Below are 21,054 nucleotides of genomic sequence, written 5' to 3' on the forward strand. Positions count from 1 at the left end.
GTATTTATTCCCTTCATACACACATATGCACACATATATGTATGTATGCATGTATTAAAGTTCTTTTAATGTTGAATATATATAACATAAAATTTACCATTTTAATCACTTTTAAGTGACATCAAGTGCATTTACATTATTGTACAATCATCACCGCTAACTATGGAACTTTTTTGTCATCCCATACTGAAATTATGTAGCCATTAAAAACCTCCTGTTTTCCCCAGCCCCTGGTAACCACCGTTTTACTTTGTCTCTGTGTATGTATTCTAGGTACCTCATATAAGTAGTCATACAGTTTTTTCTTCCTGTAACTGGCTGTTTCACTGTCTTTTAAGATTCATCCATATTATAGCATGTATCAGAATTTCATTTTTAAAGCTGAGTAATATTCCACTCTAAGTATATACCACATTTTGTTTATCCATTAACCTGCACATGGGCATTTTGGCTGTCGTGAATAATGCTGCTGTGAACATGAGTATACAAGTATCTATTCAAGTCCCTGGTTTCAGTTCTTTTGGGTATATACCCAGAAATGGAATTACTGGATCAAATAATAATTCAGTGTTTAATTTTTTTGAAGTGGTGGCACTATTTTACATTTTCACCAGCAATGCGTAAGGGTCCAATTTCTCCACATCCACACCAACACTTGTTGTTTTCTGTTTTTTTTGTTTTTGTTTTTAATTCTCGCCATTCTAATGGGTGTGAAGATAGTAGTATCTTATTGTATGCATGCATTTTTAAAGAATTGAGATCATAACTCGCACATACACTCATAATTTACATCTTACTACTTTCCTTAATATTACACCATGAACCATTTTTCAGTGTTCTTTAAAGTTATTGTCATGTTTAAAAAGAGAGTAAGAAAGAGATTTATGCCCATTTTTAAGGTTTTTTGAAAAGGTAAAAAAGATTATCTTCCCTTACTAGTTTTATGAGAGAATTATGTCCAATATTAGTCTGTGCTATGTTTTTTAAAAAATATTGACCAAGAGTATCATTTTGCACATCTGTAGTGAACCCCCACAATACTGTCTCCTGTAGATATTCATGTTCTTCATTTAGTTTGCTTTACCTAGTGTTGCTATTAAAGTGTGTCTCAATAAAGTAGAGGTCAATTTGTGTTTTTAAAAAGTCATATTTAAACAATTTAAAGATATAAAAGCAAAACTATTGAGGGGTTAGAATCATAGCTAAGATAAAACTGTTAAATTGATCAGAGATTTGAACAAGGATTTTTCTGGGCTGAAATAAAACATATTGCTAAATATATTGCATGGTTTGAGGTTAGGAGGGGCCAGTTAGGCATATATTTTGGTGGGAACTTTGATTATTGTACAATCGTTATTTTCAATTCAACAGGCAGCCTACCCTCAAGTTATGAGGGATAGCCAACTGGCTATATGTTCCTGTTGAAAAATTTGTTTCTTATTTCATTCAATTTTACTCGTAACTTTCAATTTAATTTGATTTCATTATAACTTTGGTGTCATTCTACCAAAGGGTCATATGAAATTGTTCCACATACTTTTTTGTGCTGCTAATAGTTGGTGAAATCAGGATACCCCCTCAGGCTTTAATATCCAAGGCTCAGATCACTGCCATGAGAGGTTAGAGGAAAAACTGGTCTCACCTTCTGCTCCCACGTTTCATAGGGCTAGAGAGGAGGCATGTTGTTGAGACTGCTCCCTGAAAAAACTGATAAAGGCCAGGGTACCTCCAGTACTTTTAGGTTTTTCACACCGTCGACTCCCCCCTGCCCTGCCCCAATACCACAATCCAAGGATGCTCAAGTCCTTTATATAATGTGGCGTGGTATTTGCATATAACCTACGCACATATACTTTTATGTCTAGATTGCTAATAATACCCAATACAGTGTAAATGCTGTGTAAATACTTGCAGCAAATTCAAGCTTTGCTTTTGGGAACTTTTTGGATTTTTTTCCTTCTTGAATGGTTTTTTTTTTCGCCCCCGGTACGTGGGCTTCTCACTGTTGTGGCCTCTCCCGTTGCGGAGCACAGGCTCCGGACGCGCAGGCTCAGCGGCCAATGGCTCACAGGCCCAGCCGCTGCGTGGCATGTGGGATCTTCCCGGACCAGGGCACAAACCCGCATCCCCTGCCTGCATCGGCAGGCGGACTCTCAACCACTACACCACCAGGGAAGCCCCCTGATTGTTTTTGATCCTCAGTTGGTTGCATCTGCAGGTGTAGATCCTGGGGATGCACTGTATATTGTCCTCCTCAGCCCAGAAGCTGAAGTCTGGTGCTAGAGGGTACATCAGTAGTTGCAAATCAGGTCTGTCCTCTGTCATAATGCACACACAGTGACTCCCAGGGATTTATTAACTGTAGTGCTATGAGGTCATATCTTGCATGGGGAGTTAAATTGTAAAGTCATCATTTAAGACGAAAATAAGAAATCACTTAGAGTCAGTTATCCGTGATCACCCCTTTCTTCAGTTAAGCCCTCATGAAGAAGTTGCTTGTGGTTAGAAGCCATATTGTATGAACAACATCTATCCTTAGCTCCATACAGTGAAATTTCAAACTGTGGGATTAGTTCTCCCACCTCACAGTTTCTCTGGGGCATGTGCTTCTTGAGTAGAGCTCAAACTGAATTGAACTCACTAGTTAATGCTACATTCTCTTGATTCCTCTCTCCCCAAGTGAGATAGTTGAATTCCCCTAAGTTGTGTGTTCATATGATGTATCTACACTGCATGCTTTTGATTGGAGGCTGGACCTGGACCAATCCTGAATATCCGACAATTTTGGAATTGCTGTATTAGCTCTCAGCCTTCTTTCCTCTTGTCCACTGCCAGAGACTTCAGTTCTTTTAAGAGAAGTAGTGATTTCTGGAAGATTTGTGCTAAACAATCTGCAAATCTGTATATTCTTATAGAAAAGACCATATGGGATGGTTACATATTTACTGGGCCTGTTCCCATTTATGCTTATACTCATGGTGTGACCCCAGAAATTAGTTCCTCCAGAATGCAGATCCTTGGGGCCTCCCAAATCCAGCAGTAAAGTAGCACCTCCTTGTTAAGATTGTCTGACATGCTTATTATCTTTAACAATGTAGTGTTGAAGTCTGCACGACAATGTAGAAATCCTCCCATTTCTCTTTAAAACCCTACTACTTAAAGAGGATTTGGACCAGCAGCATTGGCATTACCTGGGAGCTGGCTGAAGCAATAGAACCTCAGGCCCTACGCTATACCTAGTGAATTAGAATCTGCATTTTTACAAGATCTTCACCTGATTTGGATTCACAGCTTTAAAAAATACTAAAATGGACACAGTTATAATATGTTAGGAAGTGCTCTCAGCCCTCCCCGCACCATGATATTACTGAGCTTCATTGATCAAATAGTAGAAAAATCATCTGTGCAAACAATTAGGGAAATAATGTTGTTTTAAATAGGAAGGAACAAAATTTTCTCTTAAAAGAGACAGCTGGCACAGTGAGAGAAAAAATAGTGTTTAAGAGTTAATTGGATCTGACATTTAAATGAATTAGCTTTGCCCACAAACTGATCACTCTCTTAATTAGATAGAAACCATTTCACGTGACTTGATTAAAAAGTAAGTTTTATTCCCTTATAAAATTAGTTCTTTCTTGGGGTTGATGGAGGGAGGAGAAACAATTATAAAATGAGTAGAGTTTACAGTTTGCCAGGCAGAAATAGAGACACAGATGTAGAGAACGAACGTATGGACACCAAGTGGGGGAAAGTGGTGGGGTAGGGGTGGTGGTGGTGGGATGAATTGGGAGATTGGGATTGACATATATACACTAATATGTATTAAATGGATAGCTAATAAGAAACTGCTATATAAAAAATAAAATAAAATTCAGAAATTCAAAAAAAAAATGAGTAAAGTTTAGAATGTCTTTGATGATAATACTGTTTAAGTCAATTTTACATTTTGTCTACAGAAAATCAGTCTATGCAAGACCAGGCATCTATATTGGAAGGTGAATTAGTTACAAAATGTATCTTTGGAAATCTTTGAATCACTGACTCTAATTAATGAGTGGCTATTCACAATTATGCATGTGAACTTTAAAGCTGATAATATTCCTAAATCTGATCAAATCTTAGAACTGATTGAATTAACATAGTGACACAAATGATCTTGAATCATAAAAGTTGTCTGTGTTATACAGACTGAAAGACAAGGCTATACCAAGATTGTCTTAGATATAAGAAAGATTAGAAGGTGATGGGAGAGATTTGAATGATTAGTCTGTGTATAATGAGAACTTTAAGAATTTGTTAAGCAAATAGCATCATGTGGTTTAATATTTTGTGATTAGTTCTTGAGTGTTTTGAGGCTCATTTGGCGTTCTGTCTCCTAGTCACGTTGTAGAAAATTAATTCTACTTTTAAAATCAAGGCAAATGAGTGCATGCTGGTTAGGAGAAGATCTTGTTTTTTAAAAATTTCTATGACATTATGTTCTTTGGTTTGCTAAGCAATTTTGTTGTGATTTAATATTGTGGATATCAGTAAAAGAAGCAAAAGTAAAATACTGAAAGAATGTTTAATTTATTGAAAGAAGAAGTTGTTTTTGCTTTTGCATATACACATACACAAAACTTAATAAGATGTAAAATGATTATATTTTGATTTAGTAATTATCCTATCTCTGGCATGTTTTATTCCTTTTTTCTTTAAAGATACAGGCATTTAATAAAGATGTTTAAAAAAATTTTTTTTTAAGATATAGGCATTAAGTACCTTAATGAGTTCTGCTACCTATGTTCATTTCTCACTTTGAGATGACAGGTTTTGGGAGATTTGGGGGGGGAGGAAATTTCCTAAAGGTGACAGTAGTTTAATTTTATATTTGCTGCCAGCCTGGAAATTTTTTTTGTGTGTGTGGTATTAAAAAAAAAAAATCTTACCACAGATATTTGATGCCTTTTTCTACTTTATAGGTTGTTCTTAATGCAAAGGTGATAAAACATACTGGTGTTGCGTAGTTGGGCTCTGTTTTTTTAACAGTGTTTCTACCATGTGGATGATTTGGGTATGCTGAATTGCTCTCTGGGGAAATAGGAGATTGCTACTTTATTTCTTTTTTTGTGTGTGCAATATATCAGAAGCCTTTTTTTTTTTTAGCAGACTCAGGTGATTTATTTTTTCTTTATTAGGAGAGAATTGTTTTAAGCTTATATACCAATATAGACATAAAAACTTCACTATCCTTAAATTTAGTACAACTCTTTCACTTTAAAAGGAAATAATGTCAAGATATGCTGCTTTCTAAACCAAGGCCCTGTGATTATTAGAGGTAATGAGTTTGAGAGTCCAGGGCTACATAGTGATCCCAGCAGCTCAGCTGGTAAAACTTTTTGACAGTTATCTCAGGGTGAAAGTAAAATTTGAAGGTATTATATGATGGATACAATTTAGTTTTCTTCTTTTCAGAATTCTAAAGGAAAATGCCTTCTATTATCTGTTATAGGTTCCCAGAATGGTTGGAATGATCCTCCAGCTTTGAACAGAGTACCCAAGAAGAAGAAGGTACTAGAAAAAGATGTCTATTGAGTTGCCTACAGGTGTCCTGTCAATCATGTAGCCACCTGAAGCACACCACACTTCACTGTTCCTTTAAAGGCAAAGCTGACTGACTGATATACTTAATATGTGTATTTCAACTTACATCTTCTAATCCATGAAGGGAAGGAAGGAAAGTACAAAATAGTATGGTGATATGAATTAAACCCTTTTTAAAAAACAAGATGTAAATTCCCAGCAGATCTTTTTCAAAGAGTAGGAAACAAAATTTCATGCTTCTCAAGTGGTTTTTTTTTAGGAGTTACTTTGGTTTTGGGTTCTAACAGTAATCATGAATTTGTAATTATATTTTGGACTATTTTTGTCTATCACATATAATATGAAATGAAATAGCCTTGTAGTTGAGCATCATTTAGATGTTAGTAACTGTTGAGAGCTGTTAGAGCATAACTTAAGATTCTTCTTTTACCCCAAGCCTTTTTTTTTTTTTTTTTTACTCCTAGTGATTTCTGTCCCCCAAGTATAGTAATGAGGGGCCAGAATATAAAATTGGGAGATACTAAATGAGCAAACCCCCCCCCCAAAATTAGGTCAGTGATAATCAGAAATTTAATCTACTACTTTGAGTGTGATGGATCACTAAGTAGGCATCACTTAATGATCTAGGAAAAAGGTATTACATCTGATTACATTAAACAAACACATATTTGGCATATCTGATCCCAGTATGGCTAGATATAATTCTCCAGACTTTGACATCCTCTTTCAAAAAACACCATGGTTTTGGCCCATCATGGGGTAAGTGTGGAAGGTAAAGGGGAAATAAAGGTCCAGGTTTGAGCTCCCAGCCCTCTAAGCCAGATTAGCTTTACTTTTTATGTTTTTCTCTAAAATTCTGTATAAAATTTCATTTTAAAAAGTGTTCTCCTGTTATTTAAAAAAAAATTTTTTAACCATGGAATAGTCTAACTCCCTTATTTATTTTTTTTAATTTTTTTATTGAAGTATAGTTGATTTACAGTGTTGTTAATTACTGCTGTACAGCAAAGTGATTCAGTTATACATGTATGTGTATATACGTTCTTTTTTAAATATGTTCTTTTCCATATGGTTTATCGTAGGATATAGAATATAGTTCTCTGTGCTGTACAGTAGGACCTTGTTATTTATCCATTCTATATATAAAAGCTTACATTTGCTAACCCCACCCTCTCATTCCAACTCTCCCCCAACCCCCTTGGCAACCACCAGTCTGTTCTCTATATCCCTGATTCTGTTTCTGTTTCATAGATAGGTTCATCTGTATCATATTTTAGATTCCACATATAAGTGATACCATATGGTATTTGTCTTTCTCTTTCTGACTTACTTCACTTAGTGTGATAATCTCTAGGTCCATCCATGTTGCTCCAAATGGCTAACTCCCTTATTTAAAGCTGAGGAAATGTTGTCATCATACCGTTTTTTTCCTTACTCTTGGTGCCTTTTATTTCTTTTAAAAGATGCCTGAGAACTTTATGCCTCCTGTTCCCATCACATCACCAATCATGAACCCCTTGGGTGACCACCAGTCACAGATGCTGCAGCAACAACCTTCAGCTCCAGTACCACTATCAAGCCAAGCTTCATTCCCACAGCCACACCTTCCAGGTGGCCAGCCCTTCCATGGCATACAGCAACCCCTCAGTCAACCAGGCATGCCTCCGTCTTTTTCAAAGCCCAATATTGAAGGTGCCCCTGGAGCTCCTATTGGAAATACCATGCAGGTAACAGTAAATCTGTGGAAGTGGGAGATGGCTCTATTTTGTTATGTTTTCTTAATGTTTTAACTTTTATGGTTATACCTTTATTATTATCTCAATTTGATTTCAATTTAGGCAACTTAATAATAACTTTTTTTTAAGATTGTTCATGTATGTGTATTATTTTTCAATGACAAGACCATATACAAACTTTCTAGAAGGAGCTTATGTATTTACTAGTATATATTAACAGTAACTTGGCAATTACAGTATTTCATTTGATCTAATCAGTAGCCACAATTTAAGATCAGTTGAATCCATATTTGCATCCAAGGTTGCTAAGCAGAAGCTGTTTCCAAAGGTTTTTTCCTTTAAAATATAAAATAAAAATGTAATGAGTTATATATTTTCTTTTATATGTGTAAGAGCTAATAAGATAGCCATATCTTTAGATGGAGATATAAATTTGTGGTTGCTTTTCACATACAAACAGCTAGTTGGCAAGGCTCTAGATGATGAAAAGTCTACCATATTTCCATATAACTGACTTAGACATACAAAGATAAACATTTTGATCTATTCATGAAAAGTAAAGAGGTTGGGTCACAGTTCAACATAAGATGAAATAAATTCCTGCCCAATTATAAAACTAGCTCTTCTGTCTGTTATTGTCTTTGACTCTCTAAAGTCAAATTTGTAAAGATTATATCTCTACCACAAGAGTATGTTTTGCTGTTAAGAGATTTCTGCCTAAGGAACTTCTAAACATTAACAGTTGCATTATAAAAACAAGTGTTTTGATGGAGGTGGGAGGCCCTTCTTCTTTCCACAAGAATATATAAAATTATAAAGATGCACTGTTAATTTTTATGATTACAAGTCTGTAGTGTTTGTGAAGCCATTCACTTTTGTTTAGACCTGGGTGCTCATGCTATACTCATCTGACCAGAACCTCAGTTGCCATTGAAAGGGAGAGCTTCATGGATGTGTGTGTTCAGCCAGGCCATAATATCCACCTTCCTGTCCACTTGGATGTCTCTGAGGCACCTCACACTTAACATATCCAGAATCTAATTCATAGTCTTCCTCCCAAACCTAGTCGTCTTTTGGTGTGTCCTGTTTGAATTAATGGCACCATAATCCTTCCTATTTAATCCAGCCAAAAACCTGGGCATCATCTTTATATTCTTCTTCCTTTAACCTGTTTTTCAGAGCTATCCCCAAATCTTGCTATATTACTTCAAAATCTCTCTCAAATCCCTTCTCTACATTTCCAGTCTAGTCCATGCTACCTTCATCTCTAGTCTCAAGCAGTGCAGGAGCCTCTAGTTGGTCGGCCAGCATCTACTTTCACCCATCTCTTATCTGGTCTTATCTCCTCATTGCTTAAAACGTTACAGCTTCCCATTGTTCTCAGGATAAAGACCAAAATATTTCACATTGTCTGGATTCTCTCAGCTCATACTCCTCCTTGCTGTCTCTCTCTGCTCCAGTTACAGTGACCTCCTTTCAGTCCCTTGTATCATGATCCTTCCTGTGTACAGTTCTTCTGTCTGGAATGCATTTCCCTCCCCATTTAACTGGTTAACTCCTGCTTATCCTTCTGATATAACTTCCTTAAAGAGCCTTCCTCTCAGTTAAATCCCAATTATATTGTCTCTTGGTTCCAGTGATGTTAACTTAACCACAGTTGCTATTTTACATACATTTATGACATTTTAAAACTTTCTCTCTCTTCCATCAGCCTGTAAACTCCCTGAGGGATGAGATCATTTCCGTATTGGCTCACCAATACTTAGCCAATACCGAATACATAATTGCTTAATGTTTTCTATGAATGAACTAATCAGTCAAAACTTTAAACACTTATACATTCCTTCTTTGTTTTCCCATCTGTACATTCAGTAAGATCATGGACTCTTCTATCCTAACCTTTGGTTTAATCTTGCAGTTTGATAATAGCCCAGTTAACACCCTCCAAGAGTAAACCAAAGAATAGAAGAATGTCAGGATAAACATGTCATGGAGGAACCTAGGGGTAAGACAGGAATAAAGACACAGACCTACCAGAGCATGGACTTGAGGATATGGGGAGGGGGAAGGGTAAACTGTGACAAAGCGGGAGAGAGACATGGACATATATACACTGCCAAACGTAAGGTAGATAGCTAGTGGGAAGCAGCCGCATAGCACAGAGAGATCAGCTCGGTGCTTTGTGACCGCCTGGAGGGGTGAGATAGGGAGGGTGGGAGGGAGGGAGACGCAAGAGGGAAGAGATATGGGAACATATGTATAACTGATTCACTTTGTTATAAAGCAGAAACTAACAACAAAAAAATGTTACCATAAAATGCTTTTTAAAAAAAAAAAAAGGGCTTCCCTGGTGGCGCAGTGGTTGAGAGTCCGCCTGCCGATGCAGGGGACACTGGTTCATGCCCCCGTCCGGGAAGATCCCACATGCCATGGAGCGGCTGGGCCCGTGAGCCATGGCCGCTGAGCCTGCGTGTCTGGAGCCTGTGCTCTGCAACGGGAGAGGCCACAACAGTGAGAGGCCCGCGTACGGCAAAAAAAAAAAAAATGAGCCAACAAGCAAAGCAAGCAGCCACTCCAACCAGCCAACTTTGTAATTGCCTTGTTCTTTTTATTTCCTACTGGCACAGGTCTCCTTCCCATCACTTATATAAAATAGTGATCAACATATGTTCCATAATTAATCAAATACTTTATATCCAATCCTATTTTTGAAAATAGAAGCTGTAGAAGGAGTACCTGTATCTTCTACTGAATATCTGATTTTTATGTTTGCTTATCCCAGGCGATTTCACATGTTAATTTTTCATTTGATTTTGAATAGCCTATCTACAAGGTCGTTGGTTTCTCTTTATCACATATTCAGGGCTTTGTGTATAGGTAGCTTCTGGTCATTTCTAGTCATTTTATGGTATTATTTATTCCAGCATGTGCAGTCTTTGCCAACAGAAAAAATTACCAAGAAACCTATTCCAGATGAACACCTCATTCTAAAGACCACATTTGAGGATCTTATTCAGCGCTGCCTCTCTTCAGCCACAGATCCTGTATGTATTTTTTATTTTGCTTAATTAAAAGAATCCCTTATGGAGCACTTCTATAATGATCGCTTAAAGTCTTACAAGATGTATTTTGAAAGTTTATGCAAAAATTGTAAAGCTAGCACTTATATATAGTTTGCTGTACATATAAAACACATTCAACTGCTTTGTACATATAACTTTAATCCTTAAAACAACCTCATGGTAGGTAGGTTTGTCATATTTATTTACAGAGGAGGAAATTAAGGCAAAAAGCATTTACATGATAGTTAAGGCAGAGCCAGCATTCGAACCTAGTCTGGCTCCAGAATTCATGCTTTCAACCACTATGCTGCACTGAGTCTCATCGGCAAACCTTACGCGTAGCACAAAAATACAACAGAATGGTGAAACTCAGAGTTGGGGGTTCTTTTTGAGCTTACATCAAAGCTTCAAAAAGTAGATAGACAGTCTTTAACTTTGCAAAGACCTTAAAAATAGTTAAGTGCTTTAGATATTGGAGTCATATTCATAGTCAAAGTAACTGATTTTACTCAGTTTATTAGAGGATGACTGTATTGGCAACAACAAAAATTCCACAAAGCCAGTTTTGTTTTAGGTGAAATGTCACTTTCTGCCAACAAACATTGAATATGTTTATTTAGTCACTGACCAGTTGTCTGCTTGAAAAACAGCTTCTAGAATTTGTTGTTTCATCAAACATTGAGTAGTAATATGTGCAGCCTTCTGCTAGTCTTTTGGAAGGCAATTCCCTGTACTGAAAGTGTCAGGAAAGCAGAGGCAGGGAAAAGTTAACATAAACCTTAGCGCCTGGCATTCTGGGAGTGATGGAAGGACGAAACTAGGAACAGAGAACAGGTGAAGCTGTTAAACAGGTAAGTGTACAGTGTCTCCTAGGCAGAGAGGTCCTCATCATACAAAATGGAGGAATCCTAATAAAAATGTGGGAAAACTCCAGTCTTCCTTCAGGCATGAGTTAACGTAAACAGAGGTTGGGAGGACACCTCGTATATGGCCTAGCTTAATAAATTTTTGTTGAGCTTCACCTCCTCTGGGTCACCATATCACCTCCCTTCTGGTTACCCAGGACCCCTGGGCAGAAGAGAAAGACAAACTGTTCCTGTCACTAGTTGGGGAGGCAGTTCAAATACTGCCCAGGACTCCTGCTGGTAGCTAGGTGGGATTAACTTTGAACCCTCCACAGAAGTCCATTTTAATCAATACTTGAAATCATTTTTATAGTATGACTTTATTCCTATTTCCACTTCAGTTATGTCCTAACAGCACAAAGTAGTTTTGCAGCACAACTTAGTTTGTAAGGTTATCCTCGATGGCTTCACCTCTTCTGCACTCCTCTTCAGACACACTGACATGCCCTCCTCAAACATACCAAGAATGTGTCAGCGTCAGAGACTTTTTACCTGTTGCTCCTTCTGCCTGGAACTCTTCCTCACGGAACTGCAGAGCTCTTGCTCACTTGTTCCTGGTGTCTGCTCAGATGTCCCATTAGCCATCAGGACTTCCTTACCACATCATCCTGCCAACACTGCTGACCCCCTTACCCTGTTAACTTTTCTTCATGGCACTCATCACCATCTGACATACAATATATTGTTTATTTAGTATCTTTTTCCCCACCCAATAGAATATGAGATCCGTGAGACACAACGCTGTCCCAGCATGGTGCGTAGTAGTCCCTCAATAAATATTGAAAAGCAGTGTCACTTTTAAGGCTGTTGCATAATGTAGATATTAAGTTAATCACAGTATAATTTTAAACATTTACGTTTAGGATAGTTTTCTCTCACTACACTTACAGTACTAGGATGAGGGTAGGAGGACTCCTTAACTTATGAACTCATTTTAACACTTCCCTCTTAATAATCTTAAGTCACCAAAAGATAATTTTCTCCTTTTTTTGGTGTTTTAAAGGCCCAGAATAAGACAGGATTAAATGTACCAAATGTGACTGAGTGTATAAGTAGTACTTTTGAGATTCCACAGTTCACCTGTATGTTTGCCTTCTAGCTCCCATAATGTTCATTTTATTTAATTTACAGTAACTGTTAGACCTTCTTTTCTGTATTACACTGACCCATTGCTGCCTCGAGATGGCCCTTCCTGTTGCTTGTGGATATAGTGTAGATGGACACTCACACACCTCAAGTGAGTTGCAGTCCCCATGGAATCCAGCCAGTGCTCCATTTTGCACACTAGGAGGAAGGGTCTCAGTTTCTTGCCCTCCCTGCCTTAATAGATTACTAATCTCTGTTCTAATAATCTGTTCAAGTTCCTCGGTCTTAGCTATCTCCATTTCTTTATAAAATGAAGCTGTCCAACATCATGACTGTAAGGTTTAGTGAAATGAGATAAGGCAAGTTCTTGGGATAAAAGTTATTGTTCATACATAACATACCTGTTTTTTCTCTCCTGCAGCAAACCAAGAGGAAGCTAGATGATGCCAGCAAACGTTTGGAGTTTCTATATGATAAACTTAGGGAACAGACAGTAAGTTTGTGGGGAAAAGAAGGATTTATGATAATCATTTATTCCTGGTTGCTAGTAAAATAAGTGTCTCATCAGCACTTGCATGTAATACAGTACGCGTGGGGACAAAATGATCGTGACAGTTCATAGAATGGGCTTTTCTCTGTCTAAATCTTACATTTCAGTCACCGGGGATAAGGGGATAGGGCAGTGTGTGTGTGTGTGTGTGTGTGTGTGTGTGTGTGTGTGAGAGAGAGAGAGAGAGAGATTAAGAGGGAGAGAGAATTTTTAGCCTTTTTTTATAACAAAGGGCAGATATACAAACTGGCCTGTACTGGTCCTATGGTAACTGGCCTTCTATTCATTTTTATATGTCCCTTGAATTAAGAAATCAGAGAGTGGGCAGCTACTCTGTTTTCCAGAGACCAAATCTGTAACCTCTCTCATAGTCTAAGACTCTGAACCTTTTCTTTTAGAATAGCTATTACACAAAGGCAAAGCCAAAGGTAACCACAAATTGAGCAGATCAATGTGTATAACTATGAAGATGGTCGGCAGTAAGGAGTAAATGCCTTGTGTGTTCTGTTCTCTTGTCCCTCCCAACCTCTGCATTCCTTTCTAGAATTGTTTTGTTTTATTAATGAAAGCACTAGGAGAGAAAAAAAGAATTGGGACCTTTCACATTTTTGCATTTTAGCATTTCTCTTCCCCATTCCCCATATCAATGCCATCAGCTAAAAATAACCATTTATCTCCTGAGAGCCAAACCAGAGAAAGTTGATATAACAGTGGAAGTGGCGTGGCCCATGGACTGATCCAAAATAAAGTCTTCTCTGAAAAGTATGGACATGTATGCCAAGTAATGACATGGGGGGAAAAAAAACTAGAGGTCTTATGATTTTAAGAGATGACAGGATTATGAAAAGCAGTTAAGAACTGGCAAATTGAGTACATGATGAGGACTGTTGCCCTCTTAATGGCAGTGGACCAGAAGTGCAAGGTTTCTATTGTCCACAAGGTTTTAGAGTAAATTGGGCCCCTGCTTCGAGATGTCATGATTAAGAATCTTTAAACTCCTTCATGTACATAGGAAAAATTTTAAAAGGTGTGAGACAGTATCTAAAATAATTTAGTTATTTAAAGTAGTTAAGTTATCTAAAATAAAATAATAAGAATTAAAGCTCTTAAGTGGAGAGAGACATTAACATTTCAACTTGGGGAAGGAAATCTGGCTTTTCTGTAAGGAAATACCTGGCTTATCATACATGTATAATTCGTAAATAATTCCTTACATAAATCATTTTGTCATGGTTCCATTTTATAACTTAAGTGTTGGTTGGTCCGAGAAGCTTTCTGGAAATGCTCACCAGTTTATACATTTTTTTAATAATGTTTATTTCAAGCTCCTCTTAAATATCAGGGTTTAATGTTTATAGAGGGTCTCATGGAAAATTCTTCCTTGATTTAATTCTCTCTCTCAATTCCACCTTTATTTCAGCTTTCACCAACAATCATCAATGGTTTACACAACATCGCAAGGAGCATTGAGACTCGAAACTACTCAGAAGGATTGACCATCCATACCCACATAGTTAGCACCAGCAACTTCAGTGAGACCTCTGCTTTTATGCCAGTTCTCAAAGTTGTTCTCACCCAGGCCAATAAGCTGGGTGTCTAAAGGATGGCTTCACTCTCAGCCACTATTGCCATTTTTCCAAAGAAACATGTTTTAAAAAATGATAAGATGTGGACCAGTCCTCATTAGCATGTTTCCATAGCAGCCAGTCAAGAGCATTTACATTGTTTCTGCAGATATACTCACCTTAGACCTGCTCAAAGCCCTGGTGCTTTCTTTTGTTTTAATCTTTTATTGCCTGTGATGATTTTCCTATTCTGCAAATAATGTATTTCCTGGATTACACATAGTATGCTTTCCTGAAGTATTCTGATAAAATACGGTTTTTGAAACCTCAGGTTTACTTTTTGGAAAAGGAGCCTTTGGTTATGTGTAAAGCAGAGCTGAAACTAAATTTCTTTCACGTCCTCCCTACTTCCTCCATGTCAATCAGATTAAAGTGTGTAATCCTATTTATGTGTACATAGTCTTTTTTTTAAACAGCTACTCACAGTTTAGTTTAATCTCTATTTTCTGTGGCTTTGGCTTCACTTTGGTCCTGAACAAATAACTAAATCTACAGGCTGCTACATAGATTTTAGCAAATATTAATGAAAAGTGGGATCACTAGTTTTAAGTATCTATAGGAAAAGATTGAGCATTTTCATTCTGTAGGATGCATTGAACTTTTTTCTATTAATGTTTTCAGTATTCTGTTTGAGTTTTTTTTTTTTTTTTTTGCGGTACGCGGGCCTCTCACTGTTGTGGCCTCTCCCGTTGCAGAGCACAGGCTCCGGACACACAGGCTCAGCGGCCATGGCTCACGGGCCCAGCCGCTCCGCGGCATGTGGGATCTTCCCGGACCGGGGCACAAACCCGTGTCCCCTGCATCGGCAGGCGGACTCTCAACCACTGCGCCACCAGGGAAGCCCTCTGTTTGAGTTTTAAGATTGAATTGTCTCCATTTTATATTTAGAAATTTATTCATCCATTTTTTTAAAGTTACCTATTTCTCTGAGGTTTAAGTTCAGAAAGAAAGCTTTAACTTCTGTCAGCCTCCTGAATTGACATATTTTCAGACGGTATTTTCGTCAAATGATTTTATTGTAATCTGTCTTAAGAACAGTGTGGTAAACAAAAGATAATGGTCCCCATAGAATCTTGAGGAGAATTAGATACTAATAATTTTCATTGTTTAAGCAACTTTACCTAAGTGAGTTGGAAAACTAGAAGATAAAAAGTGTGACTGCTGTGAAGACAGGTGCTGTTTCAAGGACTAAGTGTAGTTCATCAGGCATTTTGCAGCCTAAGTGACATAGTTTACAAGACCCTCTTACTTTCCTTTGCTGGGATTCCCTGCTCACCAAATAAAACACCTCTTTTAAAAATAAAAATAGGGACTTCCCTGGTGGCACAGGGGTTAAGAATCCGCCTGCCGATGCAGGGGACACAGGTTTGCGCCGTGGTCCGTGAAGATCCCACATGCTGCGGAGCACCTAAGCCCGTGCACTACAACTACTGAGCCTGTGCTCTACAGCCCGCGAGCTGCAGCTACTGAGCCCACGTGCCACAACTACCGAAGCCCGAGTGCCTAGAGCCCGTGCTCCACAACAAGAGAAGCCACCGCAGTGAGAAGCCCGGGCACTGCAACAAAGAGTAACCCCCACTGGACTCAACTAGAGAAAGCCCACGCACAGCAACGAAGACCCAATGCAGACAAAACAAAAAAAGACATTAAAAAATAGAAATAGTTTTATAACTAAAAAAGGAGGACCTTGATAACATGTATGAGCATTGGAGCCTCACAAGTGAGGTGATATATCAGCTCCCCGGGAGTTTGGTGGTCTGAGTCAGTCCTAGGACACACTGAAGTGGCAACTTGACCTTCTGGACCTGACCCTCGACGTGGTGTCAGCCCAGGACCCCATCTGAACAGCAGGCTGGCCTCTAGTAATTGTTTTAATGTATTGCCCTTATAGTTAGGATTTGTGTTATGGCTGCATGATTACCTTGACATGACAATGGCAAAACTGGCAGCATTTTACAAAAAAACATTCCAAAAGATGAGAAACAGGAATAGGTGGCAGTGGAGCCCTGACCAACCCCAAAGATTTTACACGTATGAGTATAAAAAAACGATTTGCCACTGACATCCAAGCAGCTGTTACAAGTGGATGGAGGTAAGAAGACTTGAGTCCAAAATAGAGTTTAGTCTTGAAGTATGAGGATAACAGGAGATTATGGGAAGAGAGCAGTTTGTTTTCCTGAAGAAAAGTGAACAGGGAAAGGGGTGTGAGGGAAACTGGTAGGTGGGGCTGGGTGTTGGCTGGGAGACATATCAGATCTCCAGGACGTGCTTTCTTACACTTAACCTGCTCCTCTCCTGCACTCCGCGTATGACCTTTTGGGCTGGATGGGATGGATGTACCTTAGGCCCCGTCTGAGAATCTCTTATGTGTGTGAGATGCACGGCTGATGGAGATGGTGGTTCATTCTAATAGTGTGGCAGCAGGAGAAAGTTGGAAACAACTGCTCTACATCTGACGAGAGTCCAACAAGCCTATATATTCCTTTGGATTCAGAAAATTCCCGTGTATGCTGGAGGACAGAAAGGTGCAGTAGGATTCCTGGCAACCAGATGTACTCTATTTAACACCTGCCTGAAAGATAAAGGGAGGGATGGTGATTGGTTAACACTTTTCTGATAACCACTTGTCTCCTGAACCAGATTTGTGTTCACCTAAGAATGACTGCAAGGCCATCTGTTGACTGCTCAGCCATGGTGGAGACTTCATTTGGAATGGACATCTACATATGCACACATACATATATATGTATGCACCCCTCTTTGTCATTCAACTGCTGCGGTGGCAGCATCCCCAAATGTCACCCCTGACAAATCTATCAGGGTGTTCATCAGATGCTGAAGATGTCACAGGCAGGTAGCATCTCCAATTATTCAGTGAAGAAGGACTGCCTATGCATAGAAGCTCTTAACTGTTTCCTCTAATAGATAAATGCTCCAAATCTTATAACCAAACTAAATTACAAAGAAAAAGTGCTCAAATTAGCTTTATAGTTCCACTTTTCCTGGCACACTGGTTTTATATACATTTCTGTAGCATCTGCTCTGCTCAGGGCTTTGGTGACCATACCATTCACTCAGGCTCAGGTTGAGTAGTGCACCTACGAGCTGACTGGGGTCAGACTGTGCCATTCCTAAATTTCCAGCTGTTTGCTTTCTCTCCCCTCTGGGAGATACGGAATGTGTGGGTTTTAGGGTGTCGGGACAGACCTTGAAAAACCTAACAAAGTCAAACAAAAGGAAATAGACTTTGGTTTAACTGTGGTGCATGTTTTTTACACTCTGGATTAATGTTTCCAGAGACCTGCTAAAGTATTTATTTGGCAAACAATGTTAGTCACCTAGAATAACTTTGTATAAACATCATTACTCAGTAATGTCTGAGATCATTTTTTTAGTGGAGCTGCACACACTGTTGATTTTTTTTTTAATAGGTTTATTTATTTTTGGCTGCATTGGGTCTTCGTTGCTGCGCGCGGGCTTTCTCTAGTTGCGGCAAGCAGGGGCTACTCTTTGTTGTGGTGCGTGGACTTCTCGTTGCAGAGCACGGGCTCTAGGCATGCAGGCTTCAGTAGTTGTGGCTCAGTAGTTGTGGTGCATGGGCTTAGTTGCTCTGCGGCATGTGGGATCTTCGCGGCCCAGGGCTCAAACCCGTGTCCCCTGCATTGGCAGGTGGATTCTTTTTTTTTTTTTTTTTGAGTAGCTCTTTATTGGAGTATAATTGCTACACAATACTGTGTTAGTTTCTGTTGCACAACAAGGAGAATCAGCCATATGCATACACATGTCCCCATATGCCCTCCCTCTTGAGCCTCCCTCCCACCCTCCCTATCCCACCCATCTAGGTCATCACAAAGCACTGAGCCGATCTCCCTGTGCTATGCTGCTGCTTCCCACCAGCTATCTATTTGACATTTGGTAGTGTAATATATGTCCATGCTACTCTCACTTCACGCCAGCTTCGCCCTCCCACCCCATGTCAAGTCCATTTTATATATCTGCCTTTTTATTCCTGCCCTGCAAGTAAGTTCATCAGTACCTTTTTTTTTTTTTTTAGATTCCATGTATATGTGTTAGTATATGGTATTTCTTTTTTTCTTTCTGACTTACTTCACTCTATATGACAGACTCTACGTCCATCCACCTCACTACAAATAACTCAATTTCATATCTTTTTATGGCTGAGTAATATTCCATTGTATATATGTGCCACATCTTCTTTATCCATTCATCTGTCGATGGACACTTAGGTTGCTTCCATGTCCTGGCTATTGTAAATAAAGCTGCAATGAACATTGTGGTACATGACTCTTTTTTTTTTTAACATCTTTATTGGGGTATAATTGCTTTACAATGGTGTGTTAGTTTCTGCTTTATAACAAAGTGAATCAGCTATACATATACATATGTTCCCATATCTCTTCCCTCTTGCGTCTCCCTCCCTCCCACCCTCCCTATCCCACCCCTCCAGGTAGTACGTGACTCTTTTTGAATTATGGTTTTCTCAGGGTATTTGCCCAGTAGTGGGATTGCTGGGTCGTATGGTAGTTCTATTTTTAGTTTTTTAAGGAACCTCCATACTGTTCTCCATAGAGGCTGTATCAATTTACATTCCCACCAACAGAGCAAGAGGCTTCCCTTTTCTCCACACCCCCTCCAGCATTTACTGTTTCTAGATTTTTTGACAATGGCCATTCTGACCAGTGTGAGGTGATACCTCACTGTTCTTTTGATTTGCATTTCTCTAATAATTAGTGATGTTGAGCATCTTTTCATGTGCCTCTTGGCCATCTATATGTCTTCCTTGGAGAAATGTCTATTTAGGTCTTCCACCCATTTTTTAACTGGATTGTTTGGTTATTTTTGATATTGAGCTCCATGAGTTGTTTGTATATTTTGGAGATTAATCCTGTTGTTTCATTTGCAAATATTTTCTCCCATTCTGAGGGTTGTCTTTTTGTCTTGTTTATGGTTTCCTTTGCTGTGCAAGTTTTTAAGTTTAATTAAGTCAACTATCCTCCAATGTAAAATAAAAATTAAAAAAATAAAGAATTTCTACGTGTAAAAAAAAAGCTACTAGAGAGCCTGCTCTATCCCAGTTGCTATAATTACATCTTCACGAGGAACAGTGAAGCTGACCACCTATATGAGAGCCAAAGAGCTGGGTTCTAGTGTCTTCTCTGCCACTTACTGTTGGTCAAATCACCCCATTTCCTTTTGCCTCCATTTCTCACCTGTAAAATGAGAGGATAGGACTAGATGATCTCTAATTTCACTTACAGCTCTGGAAGTCTATGACCCATCTACCTGTCCCACGGTGTCTTTGTATGTTACCTACAAGTCTTCAGAAGGAACCAAAAACAATTTTGGGATAGTACCAAAGCTTTGAAGAAAGATAACAGCAACAACTCAAGCCTATTTATATTTGGATACCTTTTTTTCCTCTCATAGAGTTGATTGATTTTTCTAAAGAACAATTAATGCAGTGCTTTCCTTGGTTGGAAATGAATAGGCGGGCATTTAAGAAATAAGTTTCTAATTTGAGGACTTGGGACAGATGTATTTGCTTGGCCTTGAGGTCCTTGAATAGTGAGTCCCCCTCAGCAATGATAAATATTTCCATGAAATTAACCTTTCTACACACCCGTTTCCCACATCAAGAATATGCTAGGCCTTCCCTGGTGGCGCGGTGGTTAAGAATCCGCCTGCCAATGCAGGGGACATGGGATCGAGCCCTGGTCCAGGAAGATCCCACATGCCGTGGAGCAACTAAGCCCACATGCCACAGCTACTGAGCCCGTGCACCTAGAGTCCGTGCTCTGCAACAAGAGAAGCCACTGCAATGAGAAGCCCGTGCACCACTATTAAGAGAAGCCCCTGCTCACTGCAACTAGAGAAAGCCCATGCACAGCAACGAAGACCCAACGCAGCCAAAAATTAATTAATTTTTTAAAAAGAATACGCTATATTTGATTACATAGGACACTCAACAATGAATGAGTTTTCCCTCTGGTGCTGCAAATCTGGGTCACCCTTTTGACATTCCTGAACGCTATTGACAAATGCCCTCTCCCAGCTAGAGAACCACAGGGCCTTTGCTTTAAGAGCAGCCCGTGGTAACGGACACAGCAAGAAAAGAAAGAGATCATTGAAACAGAAACAGTGACAGCAGCTAATGCTGAGAAGTAAATAAGAGCTTCTCTATGTTCATCTGCCCTAGGGAACCAAAATAACTATCCTAAAAGAAAACGGGGTGGGTGTTGTCGGAGGACGGGGACTGGAGAGCGGGAAGAGATGTGGGTGAAAACCTCATCAGCACTGTCTTTCTTCTGCCACAACAATAGGGATTGTTGATTCAGAGAGCTGGGATTTGGGAGCAGGGAGAGAGAGTGGGGAGGAGTGTGGACCTTGTTTTGGTTTGTGGACCTCGTTTCTAGGCAGCTGTTGGTCAAAGGGGGATGTGGTGTAGGTACTGATAAATGTTCACGTTTCATGGTTGGGTCGTAAAAA

General features: G+C 39.0%; 1 protein-coding gene across 27 annotated transcripts in view; it reads left to right on the forward strand.

The window, feature by feature from the left end:
- The window catches only part of SEC31A (SEC31 homolog A, COPII coat complex component), a 64,462-nt gene extending 49,284 nt beyond the window's left edge, over positions 1 to 15,178 (forward strand). For 17 of the 27 annotated variants that reach the window (XM_065877363.1, XM_065877364.1, XM_065877369.1 and 14 more), the window contains 5 exons: positions 5,492 to 5,550; positions 7,047 to 7,310; positions 10,244 to 10,363; positions 12,794 to 12,865; positions 14,343 to 14,522. In XM_065877363.1, coding sequence (XP_065733435.1) covers positions 5,492 to 5,550; positions 7,047 to 7,310; positions 10,244 to 10,363; positions 12,794 to 12,865; positions 14,343 to 14,522 — 695 coding nt within the window. Of the gene's footprint in view, positions 1 to 3,956; positions 3,996 to 5,491; positions 5,551 to 7,046; positions 7,311 to 10,243; positions 10,364 to 12,793; positions 12,866 to 14,342 lie in introns of all 27 variants that reach the window. The other 10 variants (XM_065877365.1, XM_065877372.1, XM_065877370.1 and 7 more) reach the window with 3 other exon arrangements.
- The last annotated feature ends 5,876 nt before the right edge of the window (positions 15,179 to 21,054 follow it).

Source organism: Phocoena phocoena, chromosome 5, assembly GCF_963924675.1.
Source record: "Phocoena phocoena chromosome 5, mPhoPho1.1, whole genome shotgun sequence".
NCBI lineage: Eukaryota > Metazoa > Chordata > Mammalia > Artiodactyla > Phocoenidae > Phocoena > Phocoena phocoena.